This window comes from Calonectris borealis, chromosome 18 (assembly GCF_964195595.1).
Source record: "Calonectris borealis chromosome 18, bCalBor7.hap1.2, whole genome shotgun sequence".
NCBI lineage: Eukaryota > Metazoa > Chordata > Aves > Procellariiformes > Procellariidae > Calonectris > Calonectris borealis.
In genome coordinates, this window is record NC_134329.1 from 16,480,642 (window position 1) to 16,498,073 (window position 17,432).

At 40.7% G+C, this 17,432-nt stretch overlaps 1 protein-coding gene across 2 annotated transcripts in view; it reads right to left on the reverse strand.

The window, feature by feature from the left end:
* The window catches only part of TMEM132C (transmembrane protein 132C), a 219,163-nt gene that overhangs the window by 86,613 nt on the left and 115,118 nt on the right, over nucleotides 1-17,432 (reverse strand). For both annotated transcript variants that reach the window (XM_075168147.1, XM_075168146.1), the window contains exon 3: nucleotides 5,355-5,501. In XM_075168147.1, the coding sequence (XP_075024248.1) occupies nucleotides 5,355-5,501 (147 nt within the window). The remainder of the gene's footprint in view (nucleotides 1-5,354; nucleotides 5,502-17,432) is intronic.

The window sequence follows — 17,432 nt, forward strand, 5'->3', positions numbered from 1 at the left end:
TTCCCACAAGTACCTAGTAAGACCATAAGGCATAAGAAACAAATATTCCCTCTCAAGACAGTTTGTGCAGACACTTGCTTAGACACTGCGGCAGACAGAGCGAGCGAGGCAACGGCGCATCCGCCTCCTTCCTGCCAGCAGCCTACTCCTGAAAGAGACACGAGAGACATTCTTCATCCTTCCTCCCTCCCCAGCCCAGGGCTTTGATAAACACTCCTGACTTTCAAAGCAGCAAAAGAGGAGCCATATGAAAGGCTCCTTTGGGAAGCAACCTTCTAACCCTAGTCTTCTGTGCCCTAGAAAAGCTATTGTTACAAGGCACAGCTGGCTGATCCTCCACCATATGTGCAGATGTCCAGTGTATCTTTGGCACCTAAACCGTACGCTGGAGACATCTGTGCCCTAATTTGACCTGAAGCAGGCATCCCAATATAAAGAGAAATCTCAAAATGCAAAGACAGCAGGCAGAGATAAATTATTTGGGAAATCAGATGAGAAAGGGTAGAGGGGAAGGATCTTTAAAGCAGTAGGTAAAGGCTTGGCTATATTATTCCTGATACTGTTACTGACAGCTACATGCATACATTCCCGTGTGTCATTTTAAGCAGACAGATGCACATCACAGGAACGACTTGCCTTGGAAGCTCTGAGGGTTGCACTGGTAATTTGCCAGCAGCCTAAAAGACTGCACCTAATTTGCACCAAAATATGCATGATGCTTAAAACAAAATACTCAGGAGGCCATAATGTTTGTTCATATGTGACCTTCTCACAAATGAATGGAAATTGTTTCTCTTTTGGGGTTCAATGGCAAAAGAAATCCACTGCTGATGTCTTCCTCCCAAAGTATTTCTATAGTTTGTACAAAACAGTTTCTGCAGACACACATGTGACCTCCTGAAGACGTATACCATTTCCCAAGCATCTACTACTACTACAGTAGTGGCATGTGCCATCTCAGCTCTGATCCTGCCTCAATTATCAGTCAGAAGGATAAACAACTGTAATGAAAAAATCCTGACCCATGAGCGCCAAGCCTCTGAGTCCTTGTGAAAACCGGTGTCCTCTGCTCAGCCTGCAAGGTTTTGAGGTCAGCAGGCACCACTGCCACTCTGCTGAGCTCTACAAACCACACTGACCCAAAACTGTGCCAGAGGAAGATGACCCAGATTCTAAAAATATTAATAATACCCTGCTCGTAATGCGTGAATACTCTTTCTCTGTGTCCGTATATTGGGCACAGACTGACTGTCTCCAGGTATAGCCAGACACACACACCACACAGCTTACAGTTTTTCAAGTTTGAGGCGTGTTGTACATATACGCTTTACTTTTATTTTTCAAGCACAAGAGAATTCACTTCACTGACATCCCTTGGCAGGCTATGGTGCTGCCAGACAGAGGAAGGACCTGCACAGAATTGTAACAGCTTTGTTGCTTTCCTCCATGCCCTGATGATATGAAACACAACCTGGTAACACCATTAGCTGTTTCCATGTGAATGCAATGATACCCAGACAGTGTTTAAAAAAAAAAACCAAACCTAAAACTAAAAAAATGTGTGCACGTGTAGTGGGGGGAATAAGCGATTGTGACACAGTCTGAAACATAAACATAACATCTGGAAGCACTCTTCCCGAGTCTGCCTCTCGATCAGACAGATGGCTGGAGAGCTGTAAGCCCACGGGCCTCTCAAAAGGTTCAAGGCCAAGAGGATTAAGTGCTACATCACAGCAGTTTTCCATTATGTCAGTTTTTCTAAATGTCTCTCCATTCTCCCACACTCAGTTTCTCTACCCGGTCGACAGAAATCAAAAGCACTGTGTGACTCCATTCCTCCGCAAACAAAGTACAGCATCCACGGGCAGAAACATCAGCCCAAGAACAGACTGAAGGCAGCTTGTTCCAGCCCACTTCCAGGTTTGAAGGACCAAGAGGAGTTAGGCCTCGATTAGCCCCAGTCACTGCTTCTTAGTTCTTGACACCGCAGTTATAGGATGCTCTGGCTTTCGCAGAGAAGCCAGCTTAAGAAATTCCCCTAACCCTCCTTGCTCCTGCCCTTAATCCGTCTTTCTCATCCCTACAACTGACAGCATACCAGCTGGTGGAGGTGTGCTGTAACAAAAAAGAAAAAAAAGAAAAAAAAAAAAAAAAGGACGATGAAAATTACTTAGGTTAAAGACAACCCTTGCTCTGCCTTGGAGCAGCTCTTATACCCAGTGGTGGCAATCCAGAATAAACTAGACAGCAAATACAAGCCCTTTCACTGAGGCTGGTCTCAGGGTAGATGTGGTACATCATAAATCAGCCACACAAGGCTTAGGCTGGAACCAAACAGAGGCAAGACTAAGATATGGAAATGGTTATAATAGTAACCAAAAATATCTCTTCATCCACCCTGAGGACACATTTCAAACTTACCAGCTTTCCTCCAGAAACAAGAAACAACAAGGGAAAACAAGTGACCAAGCAGTAGTCTAAAACTTGTTTTCACTATCAACACTGTTGTTATCCTCATCAATAGCTACTTGAGTCTCAGCACAAATTGCATTATGAGGCACACAAACATTGCTGATTTCAAGCTGTTTTCAGTTACTTGCTATAGTGGTAAAGTCTTTCTGAATAAATCTAAATTAAGAAGCTATGGCTCTTGGCTTTAGCAGCACAAATTCAAAGAGAACAAATATTACTTTAAAAAGCAAAAAGGTGTGACCCACTTAAATTCTCAAAATGTAACGGTAAACAATTATTGATGTGATGTATCTAAAATATGTCCCTTGTTTTTTATTATTTATGTGATGTGAAAGGTATATTAGCTGCTAAGTGGTGTTGCATTCAGATATAAACTGCTTGTTTCAAAGTGCTTACAATGTAATTATATCCATACACTAATGATAGTAGAAATATGCAAGAAAAGAAAAGCAACATGACAACAAAAATGAGTAGTTTTATTGAGTATGGGCATATGTTTCCAGGGATATGAAGGGGAAAGAGTGCAATGGGTCTCCATGGTGCATCAGGGAGATTCCCGAGTAAATGAGAGCACATAAAGGCCAGAATTTCCTGTTCATGTGCCTAACAACCCAACACATCACTCTCCCCATTACGACCAGAATGAATCCTAGATGCAGTTTTATCTGGTTACCACAAAATAGTTTGTAGGAGGCAGCACTCCAATGCACTGAGAATCTATTTATGAATTTAAGTAATATTCTTATTTCACAACCAACTGGGGATGTGTGACAATACAAGGGGAGAGCCAAATTACTTCTGTTGATTGCAACAGAGGAATAAGGCACAATTGTAGAAGACCCTTCATTCTCGTTCCTGCCAGCTGATTCTCTCAGCTGTGCTAGAAATAGCTGGTCATGTAAAGAAAAATAACATACTATCATCTTCTTGACAAGCTGTGTGAATGTTCATAAAGCATTCAAGAACTACAAACTTTCATCTACTTGCTTTTCAGAAGCTTTTTTGCAAAGACAGTGGAAAACACCTCTCTCTACTTAAATTAACCAACATATTTATGAGTTGGCTGAGTTTGCTGCAACAGCAGATTAGCCTGTGTTAATGCTGGAACTCCAGAACAGTACCTCACATCTACGCTGACCTTGCTACAGAACTGCACATCACCTAAATGAACTGCACTGCTAAACTAGCCTGAAAAAGCTGGTGGCAGCACAGAAAGATCCCATTAGGGACTTGCAATTCTCAACCAAATTAAATTAGCTTAATAGAATATTCGTGCTCTGCGCAGAGGGCTCCAAGTGACACTTAGAAACTCAGTAACCGTAATGCCCACTACGTCGTATGCTTTCCCACTGGGATCTCAGTACACACATGCCCAGGCTTCCCTATCCAGCTCTTCCTTGTACGCAAACCTTTCATTCAAACCTAGGTTCGTCATGCTTTCAGAAGGCAGTGACTATTTACATACACAAATGAAAGAGGTATTAATTAAAACATTGACTTTCATTTGCATAATTAGTGCTAAAAATATTTTTATGGGTTAATTAGACTTTATGCAAATTGGATTGAGAAGATTTAATTTGGGGTTTCATAACCTGACTATTATAGTTCCGCTGTTGCAAATACACTCAGAGCTACATGCTGTTCTAAAACCATGTCTTCCCTTTCAAACTGTTTTGTTTTTTACTGCTGGCAGACTCAAATGATGTATTTTTCCTTTCCCTTTACTCTCCCTCTGCCCAAACTCTCCACTGAAAATCTCACTAACTGCAATGATACTAAGTGTAAATACATTGAATCAGTGAGCTGCTCATGACAAGAGAAATTCCTGCACTTTACAGAAGTCTAATATTTCCCAGGCACTCTGACTGGGCATAGAATACAAATGTTAAAATCTGCTCAGGTTTTCTGTGCCTGAAGATAGTACAAACTGACTGCGTGGGAAAGCAATAACCAACCCAGCACTCACCAAAGATTTTATGATACTCTTCAATGAGTCCAGGTTTGAGGCTAATAATAAGCGCAGAGCTAGGGAAGCATTGCTCGGATTTGTACAATGAAAATGCTCTGTGTGGACTAACGTACAGCAGTGTTGTGAGAATTCATTAAGATGACACCCAGCAAGAGCAAAATAACTTCCACTGAAAGCACCAATATACGACTTTACTATGTGTTGCGGAAGACAATCATACTTACTGAAAAAGTACTGCTTTTTTGTCTGTGGAACAACTAGACCAAGTCTCAGTAAAAATATATTAAACAGGAAAGCAGGCACTGGCAGGCCAATTCATACCAGTGTTCCCTGGAGTGCACTGCTCTGCCTCCGACAGTTACCAGTGTATGGCTTAGCACAGGAATCCCCAGATCTGGAAGAAGTAACTGTTTGCAAAAGGGGATTCTTCTGTATTACATACAAGACACTAAATACTGAAAGGTTTGAATTATCCTGTACCAATGCTTGAAAGTTACAGTGGTTCACTGTGGAAGAATTCATTGCTTTCTTGATGAACCAACCACAGAGGCTGTGATACGTTCAGAGAAACAAAGTCAAAACTATCAAGTCAAAAAATTATGTTCAGTAAAAACCTTTAAAATTAAAGATATTCATATTTATGCCAAAATTACACTCCCCCACCCTCACCCCCCAACGTAGGCCTATTCTATTCATTTTTTAATTTAAACTGATGAATTTTATTACCTGGAAACTGAGATGCCCTGTTATAGATCAGCAGATGGTACCATAGTTAACATAAGCATCTCCAGATTTCCAGCCTACAGGTTTAATAGCTATGAGTAGTGGTAATATGAGCCCCAAGTCTTTCAGCCAATGAATGGTATCATGGATATAAATGAGTTTAATGTGCTGAGAATATGAGGTTTCATACCTGTTCCTTGAACTTGGTGCTATCCTCTGACAAATAACTGTTGTGGTCGAATGCTTTCCACCATTCCCCACCTCTTGTTTCACGTCCCACTGCCGGGGGTCACTTGTCTTTGCACTGAGAATGTTTACACCTTTCTTCACCTTTGCCCTGTTGGAAACAGCAATTGTAAAAAGTTTACAAGAGAGTCATTCAGGACTGTGATCTTCCAAATGTAGCTCAGGCACGGAAATCTCAATATATCAGTTTTAAGCTAAGTATTAGATATGTTTCTAATCCACAAGTGAATAAGAAAGTGGTATCATGAATGCAGATCTAAGGCAACACATCACTTTTTTTGGACAGAACCAGCTAACTGTGTGCCTTTATCTGTTCTGCCAACGGCAGGCTGGAGTTATGATTAAGACCGAACGTGTAGGAAAACCTGCACTCAAGGTTCTTTTCTCTATTCTGGCAATAATTTCTCCCAAAGAAAAATTTGTCCCAACAGAAGACTTGGGAAAGTTCTGTTCATCTGTATCAAGACAAACTTGTGCTTCGTCATTGCACAGAGGAATACTTCACTGGAGTTTTTTAAATAACTCATTTTTATTCCATATGATATTCTTCTAGATATCTGTGGACAGGTTGTTGCTCTTCTGCCTGACAATTGCCTCTTTGTAACAGATTCCCACGGAAATTTCTGTTTGAAATCTCCAGCCTGGAGAGAATACAGCTGTAGGTTAAGACAAGGCTTTGTATCTCAGAGATGTTCTTATAGGATGCAAGTTTCTGCCACTGTTAGTTGTTATGTCCCGTGGAAAAGTTAACTATACTTATCTAGTGATGCTAAGAACATCAGCAATAACTGTATGGAGGGTTAATTAAAGAGCACTTGCTTAACGAAGGAGCATTTGTATAAAGAACTCCCAGCAAAGATGCTATTGGGTGCAGAACATTTAACTGCTGATCTTCAACTCTATTACAAAGCATCAGGAATGAGAAATAGAGATACTTATACAGCCTTTCCCTTCAAAAGACACTGAGGGACAAACTTCCACCAGCCCACTGGACTCACACAAGATGATGAGTGTGTGGGGAGCAGGATGCCAGTTAGAATTACATGGCTCTGTGAGTAGCTTGGCCTCAGCATCGGATGGAGAAGGCAAAAGGCTGCTTAAATTCACATCACCAGAGTACGTTCATCATGGCCTCTACTCAGCAGGAACTGGCTTCACCATAGCAAAGAGGCTAAAGCATGGTGAAAAATCTATTTTTCTAAAAGGACTTATGCAACACAAAATGTTAATTATTGAGCAGAAATCATCATCTAACAAGATGCCCATATCTTCTTGACATTTATGAGGACTCAGCATCTAAATTCCTTGGAAAAACTGGTCTTTTTGCATCTTCAGACACCAAAACACTTTAAAAATGTAGTCATGAATGATTGAGAGAATCTGTCTTCTTTTTGCAGTTTTTTAACAGTGAGACAAAACACAATTAATTTAAGGCATTGAAAAAGAAAACATTTTTTTTCTCATTATAAAAGCATAAGTGCTTAATTCTCTCATTTGTAACATGAAACACCATGGAGCTTCACAGATTACTGTCCTGCTCTAGTAAAACTAGCACAAACCTGATGCATCTCTAATGCCTCCAGCTGAATTACTCAGAAATGAGAACAGAAAAAGTAAAGGGAGAATCAAGTCCATTACTGAAGGTTCATTACAGCTCTAAGTCCCATTAAGTTTTCCAGCCTATTACAGTTCAAATAAATGAACAATAAATAAACATTTCATTAATAAGAAAACACTACCACCAATCTTGAAATCTGTATAAATACATCAGTATGGTTTGGTAGTATGTATTTTAGGAGATGGTTGGATGTATTTTAGGATACTGTTATTTAGCAACTGGAGAGAAATAAAAACTGATCATTTAGATACTTTGTTCAGCCGTTCCTTGAGATGGGCTCTGAAATGGCATAACATCAGTCAAAATGAGGTGCCTCATGTTTGGATTTTCCACAGAATTACAACTTTGTCAGCAGCTGCAAATTGCTCTTTCCGCCATGTAGCTTGACATAATCAATCCTGGGCTCCTGCTAATTAGGACGGACATTTTGTATGGCCAAAGTTAGTGGTAAAATACACTGCCAGAGGACGAAAGACCACGGCTACAATGCCATTTTGTTAATTAACTACAGTATGGGGCATTAAGTTGAGTGGTTTTCATATATGCCATTATATAAAGCCCATTAAAAAAAAATTCTATCCCAGGGTAAAGTAGGTTATGTTTAGTGAGAAAAATCAATGTTGTGATTGCACTTAGCACTGGAATTAGGGTATGAACACCCAGAAGATTGAACTTCCTAAATAAATATGCAGAAGCACAATTTGCAACTCTCCCTCTAAAAAGGGCATTGAGTTTTATATAACAAGGTCAATGGATGAATCAAAATTAAGTCAGACAATACTGAGCCCCATACATTTTTAAATGCAGTCTGTACGCATATGCTACAAATGTTTTCACTTAAATTTTTATTTACTTAGTGTTTGAGTGCTAGCAAGGAAAAGCCTATTTAATTCCTTACCAAAGATTCGTTGACCTTGTTGTATGCTTGTGATTAAATATTAATTTTTTAAATCAATAGTGCCAACTTTGTACATAAAAATTTGTAAGTTATACTCTCAATAAACCCTGAGACCGAGGACCTGGAGGCCAAATTGCTTGACAGTCTCCTGTATTTACCCACCTAATCTATGCAGTATGTATACATTTACCATGTTTACTTAAGGGAGGCAGGTACGGTGACAATAGACAGAAATGACAAACAGCTGAAGTACTCCAGGTTTCCTTAGTGCGGAGTTCCCCACTCCAACTGGAAAATTCTCCCCTTCGCCATGTCTGCTTATTCACGAGTAGACCGTTGTCCTTACACAGAGGTTTTTCTGCACAGCTCTACAACCTGAAAGCATCCACCAGCCATAACTTGTCAGCTTGGACTTCCACCCAAAGTGGAGTCAAAATCTTCCTCTCCAACGTTATTCTAGACAATTACTGTATTTACTGTGGGTGTCACTAAATTGCCTCTGTCACTTTGGCTATGTCCTCTCCACGGTAGCAGTAACTAAACCAAGGCCCCAAGTCTGCTGCCCAGTAACAAAAATCACCCTTTCCTTTTTCTGGATCTAAACACAGACCCTGCTAAGCAAGCCACCTACATATGCATGAAACCTATGGGCAGCAGCTCATTTATTTGAGTTTGATTGTTTATGTGCTGAAAGTTAAGCACAGTTTTTGATCTTTTGACAAAAGCAGACCTTGCAACAGAACAATGAAAGACAGACCATCATTAAGAATGGCGCAGAATACCAGAGGTCAGCTTCAATCCCACACTGGATAGAGGACTCCATCTGAACGGGTTTTTGAAGCTTTATGAACACATGGTAGCCAGAACAGTGAAAGACTTTCTTGCTTGAACTTCTAAGGTTATTAATTCATAGCACAGGAAATCTCTGCCTCAGCTTTGTCTCAAGATAACTGTCTCTCTTTAAATCTCTCAAATGGAGAATTAAAACATTTTGCTGGCATGCAGAACAAGCAGCATCTCAAAGACATTACAGAAAAAGTCTCCAGCAGCTTGCCTAGAAATCATTACTTATTTTTTATCAAGACCAAGTAAAAACATTTACTTACACAATCTCACAGCAAATGCATTTGTCTAAATATGCAATTTCCAAGCAAATATTTCATTTCCAAATTGAAGCTTTTAGTTGTATACAAAGATTTCTGTTTAGCACCCTATCTTCCTCATACGTCAAACTTAGAAATGATGCTTCTAATTAATACATTCTGATCGACTACAAATGAAAATCTAGCTGTTCCATTTCACTATCCTCAAATTACAAGAAATCTCAGCAGTATTTAGACATAATACTATACAGCTGATAAAGACAGTAACTGAAAGGCAATTGAATCAGCAACAGTCAGACTGAAGATGTGACTTATGATTTCAGGAGCTCAAATTATAGTTTCCTATTTAAATTTAAATTTTAATCTTGCAAAACTGCTATGGCCATGGAAGGGTTCTGCTACCTGCAGCAGTGCTATAGAGAAGGCAGACTGCTGAGTACTCCACACAGTTCTTCACATGCTGTATGATTTTGCTGACGTATGCTAATCCTTGAGAGCATCACCTCTCTTATTCCAAAGAAAGTCATCCTCAAAGCATAGATCCAAGCGGGGCTGCATTGCCTGGGTGTGCTGTGATACAGATAAGTAATCTACCAGCAAAGGAAGAATCTGAAGTTACAAGTAGGCTAATACCACATGAAGCTGATTAGGAGCCCCTGGCTGTACAGGTTCCTAATTCCCTTTAGCCTGGCACTAACACCCAGCTGACTCACTGGCAAGCTAAGTTGGTAGCGTTAATCAGTGGATGATTTAGCTTTGTGGATGGCTCACTGGAAGATCAGATAAGCAGCAATGTCAGTGCCAGGGAAGTGCAGAAGCAAGAAGCGAGGGGTGGGGGGGGGGACCAGGGCAATACCCTCAGCAGCAGAAGGTACCTCTTACGTGGGGTTAGCAGTATTGTCAAACTGCAATCCAACAGAAAGTTTACACAGCAGCTTGGGCAGACAAGGCTGCGCTACAGAATAAAAAGCTAAATGAGTACTAAATTCCTATAATCAGTGAGCTTCATAATATCTGGAATAGCTTTCCAGACACTAAACCTTCTGGTTCCTGTTAGACTGTTTGTTTTCAGAGGGTTATACTTAGCTCTGCATCTTCTGTGCTCCTCATAAATGCCATGCTATTCTTGGCATGCTGTACTTTGATCTGAGAGCAGTCTGGTTTTAGATCAGTGACCACGGCTTTGTACAGACAGTCTCTTCAGCTCACATCTGTTGTCCAAGCTGCTGTGCCGGAAGACTTTTCTTTAGGAAGTATTCGAAACGTAAATATTAGAGACAGATGCAGGTTCAGTCTAACCGGGGGAATTGGCTCATCTATAAGGTAGTCCCTGGGCCACGCGAGCCAAGCGTGGGCATGCCGTACCTCGCCATGCTGGGCAAGGGAGAGGATGCTCGTGCTAAATCCTCTGCATTTCCACACGTAAATCCTCATCTGTTTATATTTGTCAGGTTGGTGTTTCAACTTAACAAACACTGACCCCTTTTGGTCAGTCTTCTCCGGAGCCTCAATGTTTCTTGCAACTCTGCTAATCCTCCCTTACTTGCGCAGACTAGTAGAAGCCCTTGACATTACTGACTGTAAAGGTCACATTGTAAGAAATTATTTTATTGTATCTCCCAAAACCCAGGGAGCCTCTCCTGGTGGCCTGTTTGTGGGCTGCACTTTACAGTAAGTCTCTAACCTTCCCGAGTTCTGCCAAAAAAATTTCAACTTCTTCCTGCCATGATTTAAGTTCACTGCTTTCCTCCTTTGTTCCCAGACTAAATCAGGAGATTAAAGCCAGCTGCAGGAACCCATAAAACCCAGGCAGGAGACTAACCACGGCAATTAAGCAAGATTTTTTTTATTAAGTAAATCTTTTTCCTTTCATCTTTCTATGTGAAATGAATTGCTAGATCTCACCGCAGCTCTGAATGAACAGGACAGACATCTGCCTGGCAAAACCATATTCATTAAAAGCCTCATTGCTGGCCTTAGTTGAGAAGTCAAAAGCAGAACAGAAGAGTATGACCTGGTTAGCCGTGTCGACCTTTCAAACATGCTCCTTTAATTTGCAAAATACACGGACAGAGTAATTGTGATTAAGCGGCTATAGCTCTGCTTAGGGAATATGGGGGATCAGAAAAAGCTCCAGGCTTCCTGCATGACTCCGCAACAAGCCACAGGAGCCCTGTTTGCCTCCATCCTACCCTAGCAAGGAGATTTCCACCTGTGCTTCAGTGGCCACCTCTTTGCTATACAGGTTTTCATTTACAAGCCATATGCACAGGCAAGCAGCAAAAGAAAGCCCCATCTCAACTGGGGAGTTTAGGTACTAAATTTATTAGGTAGTAAATTACTGCTAATAGTAGTATTTCAGACTTGGTTCCCATTAAGAAGACTAGTCCAAAGGGCCATCCATGCAAGAATTTTGTCTTCTTTGTTTTCTAGATTTATGACATAGGCTAATCATTAGTAAAAGCAAAGATCTTGCTCCTCAGAGCATCCTTTCTCCTTCAGGCATTTTCTTTCTCATGGAGTATCAAGAAAAGGCCTTCAGGAAACAGCTTTTGTGAAAAAGGGTAAACACCCTTTAAAATGTCAAAACAGCTAATCTCTAGGTATTTAGTCCTTGCTCTTTGCTCCTTCCCCTTTTCCTTTCACTTCTTAGAATGCCCGTCTATTTGAAACAACTTTGAAAAAAATGCCATGTCAAAAAAAAAGTTGAAATATTTTACTTTTAAAATGCAGTGATCAAATCCTTAAGAATCTCCAAACCAGAATGCTTAAGCTTCTTGAATATAGGTGTAATTCTGCAAGCAGCTGAGACAGATTTCAGTATTTCTGAAACCTCCTCTGTCAGCTGAATTGGACTAAACTCAGCTTCCCCAGAACTGCATATTTTGGTGACTTCACTGTCCATCAAAATTATATAAATTCCTTCCATTCCCAGTGAGGAATCCTGGGATTCAAAATTGCTCAGGGGCTCTTCTTTTGTAATGTTTCTTACATAACTAAAATTCCTGAGACACTAGGAAAATCAGCTGTCTTTTGTTTCAATGGGAATAGGTGCTTCATATCCCTTAGGAAGCTTTGAAGAGCTCAGCTGCAAGGCACGAGGTGGATGCTGTCAGCTGTATTTTTTTTTTTTTTCCAAAAGAGAAATCAAATGTGCTTTGGGATGTTCCAGTCACACACTTCTTTGGTTTGGGCTGATTTCTGTGGTTAACTCTTTGTTAGCATTACCAGTTCTCTTCAGGTGTCTGGTATCCGATTATTTATTTTAAAAGAAAAGGAAAAAGAGATGCTTTCTGTGAAGCTTGGATACCACTACTTAAGTCACAAAGATAGTCATTTAACCTCCTAATATATCTCATGGCAAAACTGCTTTCTCCAGCACTGAATGTTAAGAGTACTAGTTAAGGGATTACAAGAAAGGCAGGAGGAAAAGAAAAAAAAAAAAAAAGTAAAAGCAGGAGGGAACTACACAACACAGAGAATCTGGATTTGTCTTCCAAGCTGAGAGGAAACCCAATCTGAATTTACAACCTGCTAACATTCTGCCTCCAGCAAAGATAAACACTGTAAACTCCTGGTTCACAGAAGCTGTCACGGAGCTGCTACTGCATTTAACTCCAACTCATCCTGCTTCCAGAGAAACAATCACATTTTAGCCCAGATATTACCAAGGGTTCTCAAATCCACTGGTCAGGTAGAGTATTTAAACCTGAAGCAGGCTCACAGGAGCTCAAAACATAAGGGAGTTCTTGCAATGGCTACCAGAAGCTCTACTTGCCTTCTGCCTTGGCTAATTGCATTTAAGGGGCCACTTAGGTGGCAAAACCACTGTTACCGAGCTCAAATTATCCGAGCAGTAACAAGATAGGAGACAAGATGGTCCAAGGTAGAAGAAAGCAAAATCATGCACCAAATAACTCCAGTTCAGCATACATCTTCTTTTCTTAACTCCCCAATCCACAGCTTCAAGAATTTCTTTGGACATAGCAGCTGTCACCAACTCCCAAAATTTTATATGAAGTATTGCAGGGTTTAGATTTTTTTTTTTAAAGTCTCAGCTCCCAGAGTCATTTGGAAGGAATTCTCACAGCTATTAAGAAATGGGGAAGAAGGAAAACTAAAAGCAGAAGAGTAAATGTTTTCAATAACAAGAACCCCATATTTGTTCTTTTTGTAATCCCTAATATTTTTGTAACACTTGAGGTTGGCATCCCAAAATACAAAAGTCCATTCCCATCAGGAAGGATGGAGATCCCTTTATGATAAGCACTGTCCAGGTATGGTGCAGAAAGACCTCCTTCTCCTCAGAGTTTCCAATATAAGTATTAATCAGCAGATGGGAACATACAATTTGGGAGCACAAAAACACAAGGGAAAAGATGGCTCTTTTCAACCTCCTTTTCATTGCCCTTTACCTGTTATTCATGGAATCAGCAAAAAATCTGAGTTCACAAGAAATGCATGGGAAGATCTTACCGAGAGACCAAAGTCTCATACTGCCTGAGAGGTGTTTGCAGCAGTGCTTTAAAACTGTTGTACCCCTCATACCAAGCATTTCAGCTGGTTAACCTTAACTGAGCAGGGGACAGTCTGAGTTTGCAGTTTTCTTCTGACTTATTCACCTTTTCCATTTCCTTAAAGAATGAATGAGTAGAAAGGCTCTTTTATAATTTGAAACTCAAAATAACCAACAGGTACAAGTCAAAGATCCATCTCATGGACTCTACAAGGAACTGAAAGAAGCTGATGCATAATCACATCTAAGTAAAACCCCTGAAAAGTCTTCGCTACGGGATCAGGATCCGAGTGAACATTCATTTATAAAGAGTTGTTATTTTCCTTATATGAGAAAACATTGGACATTATGCTGTCTGCTCTGCTGTCTATTGAAAAGTGAGTTGGAATAAGCATCTGTCTCACACCAACACACGCTTGCAGAGAGGCAGAGAGAGAGAGAGAGATGGGTGTTGAGTAAACAAAAAACCTACCAGGGTGAATCCAGAGTGCAGATTCAGCTGCACATGCTAAATACAGGCTCATCGCCTCCACAGATCTATTTTATAGGACCAGAGACACTTTTTAAATAAGTAAATGCTTTGAGATTATATTCCCTACTACATGCAGCTTCTATTATTACCAAAAGATCTCTAAGCTGCATATTTGTGACATTCCCCCAGCTGGCAGAGCCATAGCAGTGCTGAGGAAAATACTTACTGTTTTCAGGGGTTATTAGGATTATTACTTAGACCCCAAGTGACTTTCTGAAGTAATCTTCCCGTGCAGTCCCTTTGTGTTTTTAATCCCATCCGCACTCCCCCTTCAGCAGCTGTTATGAATACAATTTTGCCCTCAGCCATGCAGCCATGAGGATTGTGTTTCCTTTTCCCTTAGAGAAATACAATATTGTTGAGATCAACTGCTAGAAAGAGGAAGGGGCAGGTGTCCTTAAAACATCAAGAAAGAGAGGAGCTGTTCAGTCAAATAATTGTTTCAATGTTATGTACTATACTAGGTGCTTGTAAAAACGATGAAAGAAAAGACTGATTATCAGGCGGGTTCATCCCCAAGATGCAGCACTGTCTCCTTTGTACTCTAATTAGTCTAACTTAAGTTGACTCAAGGATGGAGCATTTTACCATTGCCCCAGAAAGAACTCCCTCCAGACAGCAGGGAGTTTGCTGACTCTGCGGGTGCTGTAATAACGTGTGCTTCCATCCGTTTAGTCCTGCCTCCTCTCCCTCTCTCTTTGAAGTACCAAGCAGCACCAACCCGGAGCAAACTTTTGGCACAGATGAGTGCCAAAACTGCAATCAACAAAGTGGAAAAACTGCTAAGAAAGATAACTGTAGAATAAAAGAAGAATTACGGCAACATGTTTCCTTTATATCCCTTGTATCATGGTATTGGTAGTATTTGGTAACGGTTCTTGCTTTGCTCATCATAATCCTCACACTTGCATATAGTCACTTTAAGGCACATTAACAATGCTGCTACTCCTGATTTTGTTTCAGAACAAGCACACCTTGTGTTGTAATCTGCATGCAAGAGTGTGATAGAAATGCTACAAAGATGGTCTAAGGGGATACAGCAGAGAGAACTGCTAGCTTTTATGTTTGAATTGAGTCTTAATCTAGTAAAAGCTGGCAGTGATCTGTACTACAGCCTCCAAATTGGGTTCTTTCATGCTTTAAGTTTACCCAGCAATAGCACAAATCCTTGTGCCCTGAGGCAGTTGCTGGTAGTTTGTGTATTTAGGTACAGATCTGAAGCCCCTGAGCCTGCAGTTAAGTCAGCAAAAATACTTCTGCTGACCTCAGGGGCCTTGGATCAGAAGCACATATGGGTTTCCATGGGGTCACCACCTGGCCAGAGCCAGTGGGCACTGTCAGCAGGCAGGGCACGCGATGGAAGCTCATGTGGCTGAGGAGCGAGAAAGCAACGCTAATAAATTACGGATGAGATGTGGTTCAGGAAGTTCAAGTAGGGTAGAAAACTACTCTCATCCTCCTGCAGCTGCTTTTGTAATTTAAACCAATTTTTCTTTTTTTTCCAGAAGTGACTGAGTAGAGAGACAGACCTCATTTTCTAATCATTAATACTTCAAAACCTGGTGGGTTTTACCTTGTATGTGCATGTATACATTTGTCCACGGATAGACAGAGTATTTCATACACAAAGTTTTCTTGTTTCTCTCCACTTCGTCTTTTCCATGTCTGTCCCTCCACATTTGCTTTCTCTTGGCTTTGTATACCTCTACATTTCCTCTTGTAACGCTCCTTTTTCACTTCTCTCACATTTATTTTCACCTTCCTCTTTCATTTAGAAATTTGACTAAACCAGCGAAGTCACCACTGACTTACAGTTCAAATTCCAACCCATCCATCCCTGCTCTCGTTTAGTTGCATTGAAAGGGCACCCTGAATCCAGTCCTAGATCTTCAGCTTCTTATTTGTCTGACCTTGGTTTGCAGTTGTGTCACATCACAGTGCAAAGGCATTTATTTTATTTTATTTTGTTCGCCAAAAGAAACGTAATGCCAAAAAAAAGATACAGTTGTTTTCAATAAGCATGGACTCATGGCCAATTCATTGAGGCTGCCAGATGGTAAAAACACAGACAATGAGGGGTCCTCTTCAGACTGGGAAGTTTTCGTGTCCAAAAGCATTTGCTAAGTTAAATGAAAAATTTCTTTCAACTCCTGCACAATTTCTTAGTGGAGAAACTATGTCTCCACCTCATGATTACGCCTGCTGTCCCTCCCAGAGTTACCTGCTCCTCTTCGGGACACCCTGTTTCTGGCTTCGGGATACACTGTCAGAAAGCTGACTTGTCTTGGCTGGATCTAAATAGCCTTGACTAATGTATCCCAACAAAGGGAGCCCCTTAAAGTCTTTCCACATTAGGTAAGTGGTGTCCAATTCCTGTTATAGAAAACCAGGAATAAACATCGACTATAAGAGAAATGAGCCTGTCCAGCTGTAGGACTGTTACACCAAAGAATTAGGTACAAGAGCTCAGGCTGCAGTTCACTTGGAAGTTGCTTTCCCTTTTGTATGTTTGGTTTGTCTTACTCCAGGCTCAAGTATCTAATTGTAACAGCAATTATTGCTGCAGAGCATCTCAACCAACTCTGCCTTCTCTGCCCACAGAGGGCTGTCAAAGCCATCTTTAATACTAATTACAGACTATCAAAGAAAGGGCTTTTCCTATAGAAATTCACCAGCAAGAAAGACAGGGAGTAAGAACTGCAATCAAAATAAAAGCATGACTTGACACTTTTTTAAACAAGGCACTGTTTGCCCTTTTCAAAAGGCTGAAAAGTTTTTGCATGGAGTCGGGGTTGCCTTAGGAGTGAGCAGGCAGATGTCTGTGCATCAGAAACCACAAGCCTTCTGCTTATTGCTGTACAGTTACAGGACCAGGTTTTACACCTTTACTTTGCCAGGCCCATTTAGGTCACCAATAGTATCTCAACAACCACAGTTGGACATGCCCAAGGGCAACAGTTCCCTTGGGCTATCATCAGGATCTTTTAAGGACTTTTTTTTTTTTTTTTGAGGCTGAGCTTGCACTTGAGGACAACTGTGGACTCTTGAAGCCATAATGAACAGAGTGAAGTCTTGAGAGGTCAACAAACAGCTGAGCTCCTTTGAGACACTGCAGGAATCAGCAGGAAGATTCTGGGATGCATCAAAAGAAAACCAGCTGTCGGTGAAAGCCAGGGGCAACAGCTTGCTCCTGGATGCAGATATTAAGGTCATGATAAAACAAGAAAAAACACCCACAAGATAAAATAGATCAATACATTTGTAACTCTCATTGTGTTTATTCCTTCTCTTTGTGAGGATTACAAATCAGCATAAATCACATTCCCTTTATCATCTCCCGGGGAGTCTTTTTTTT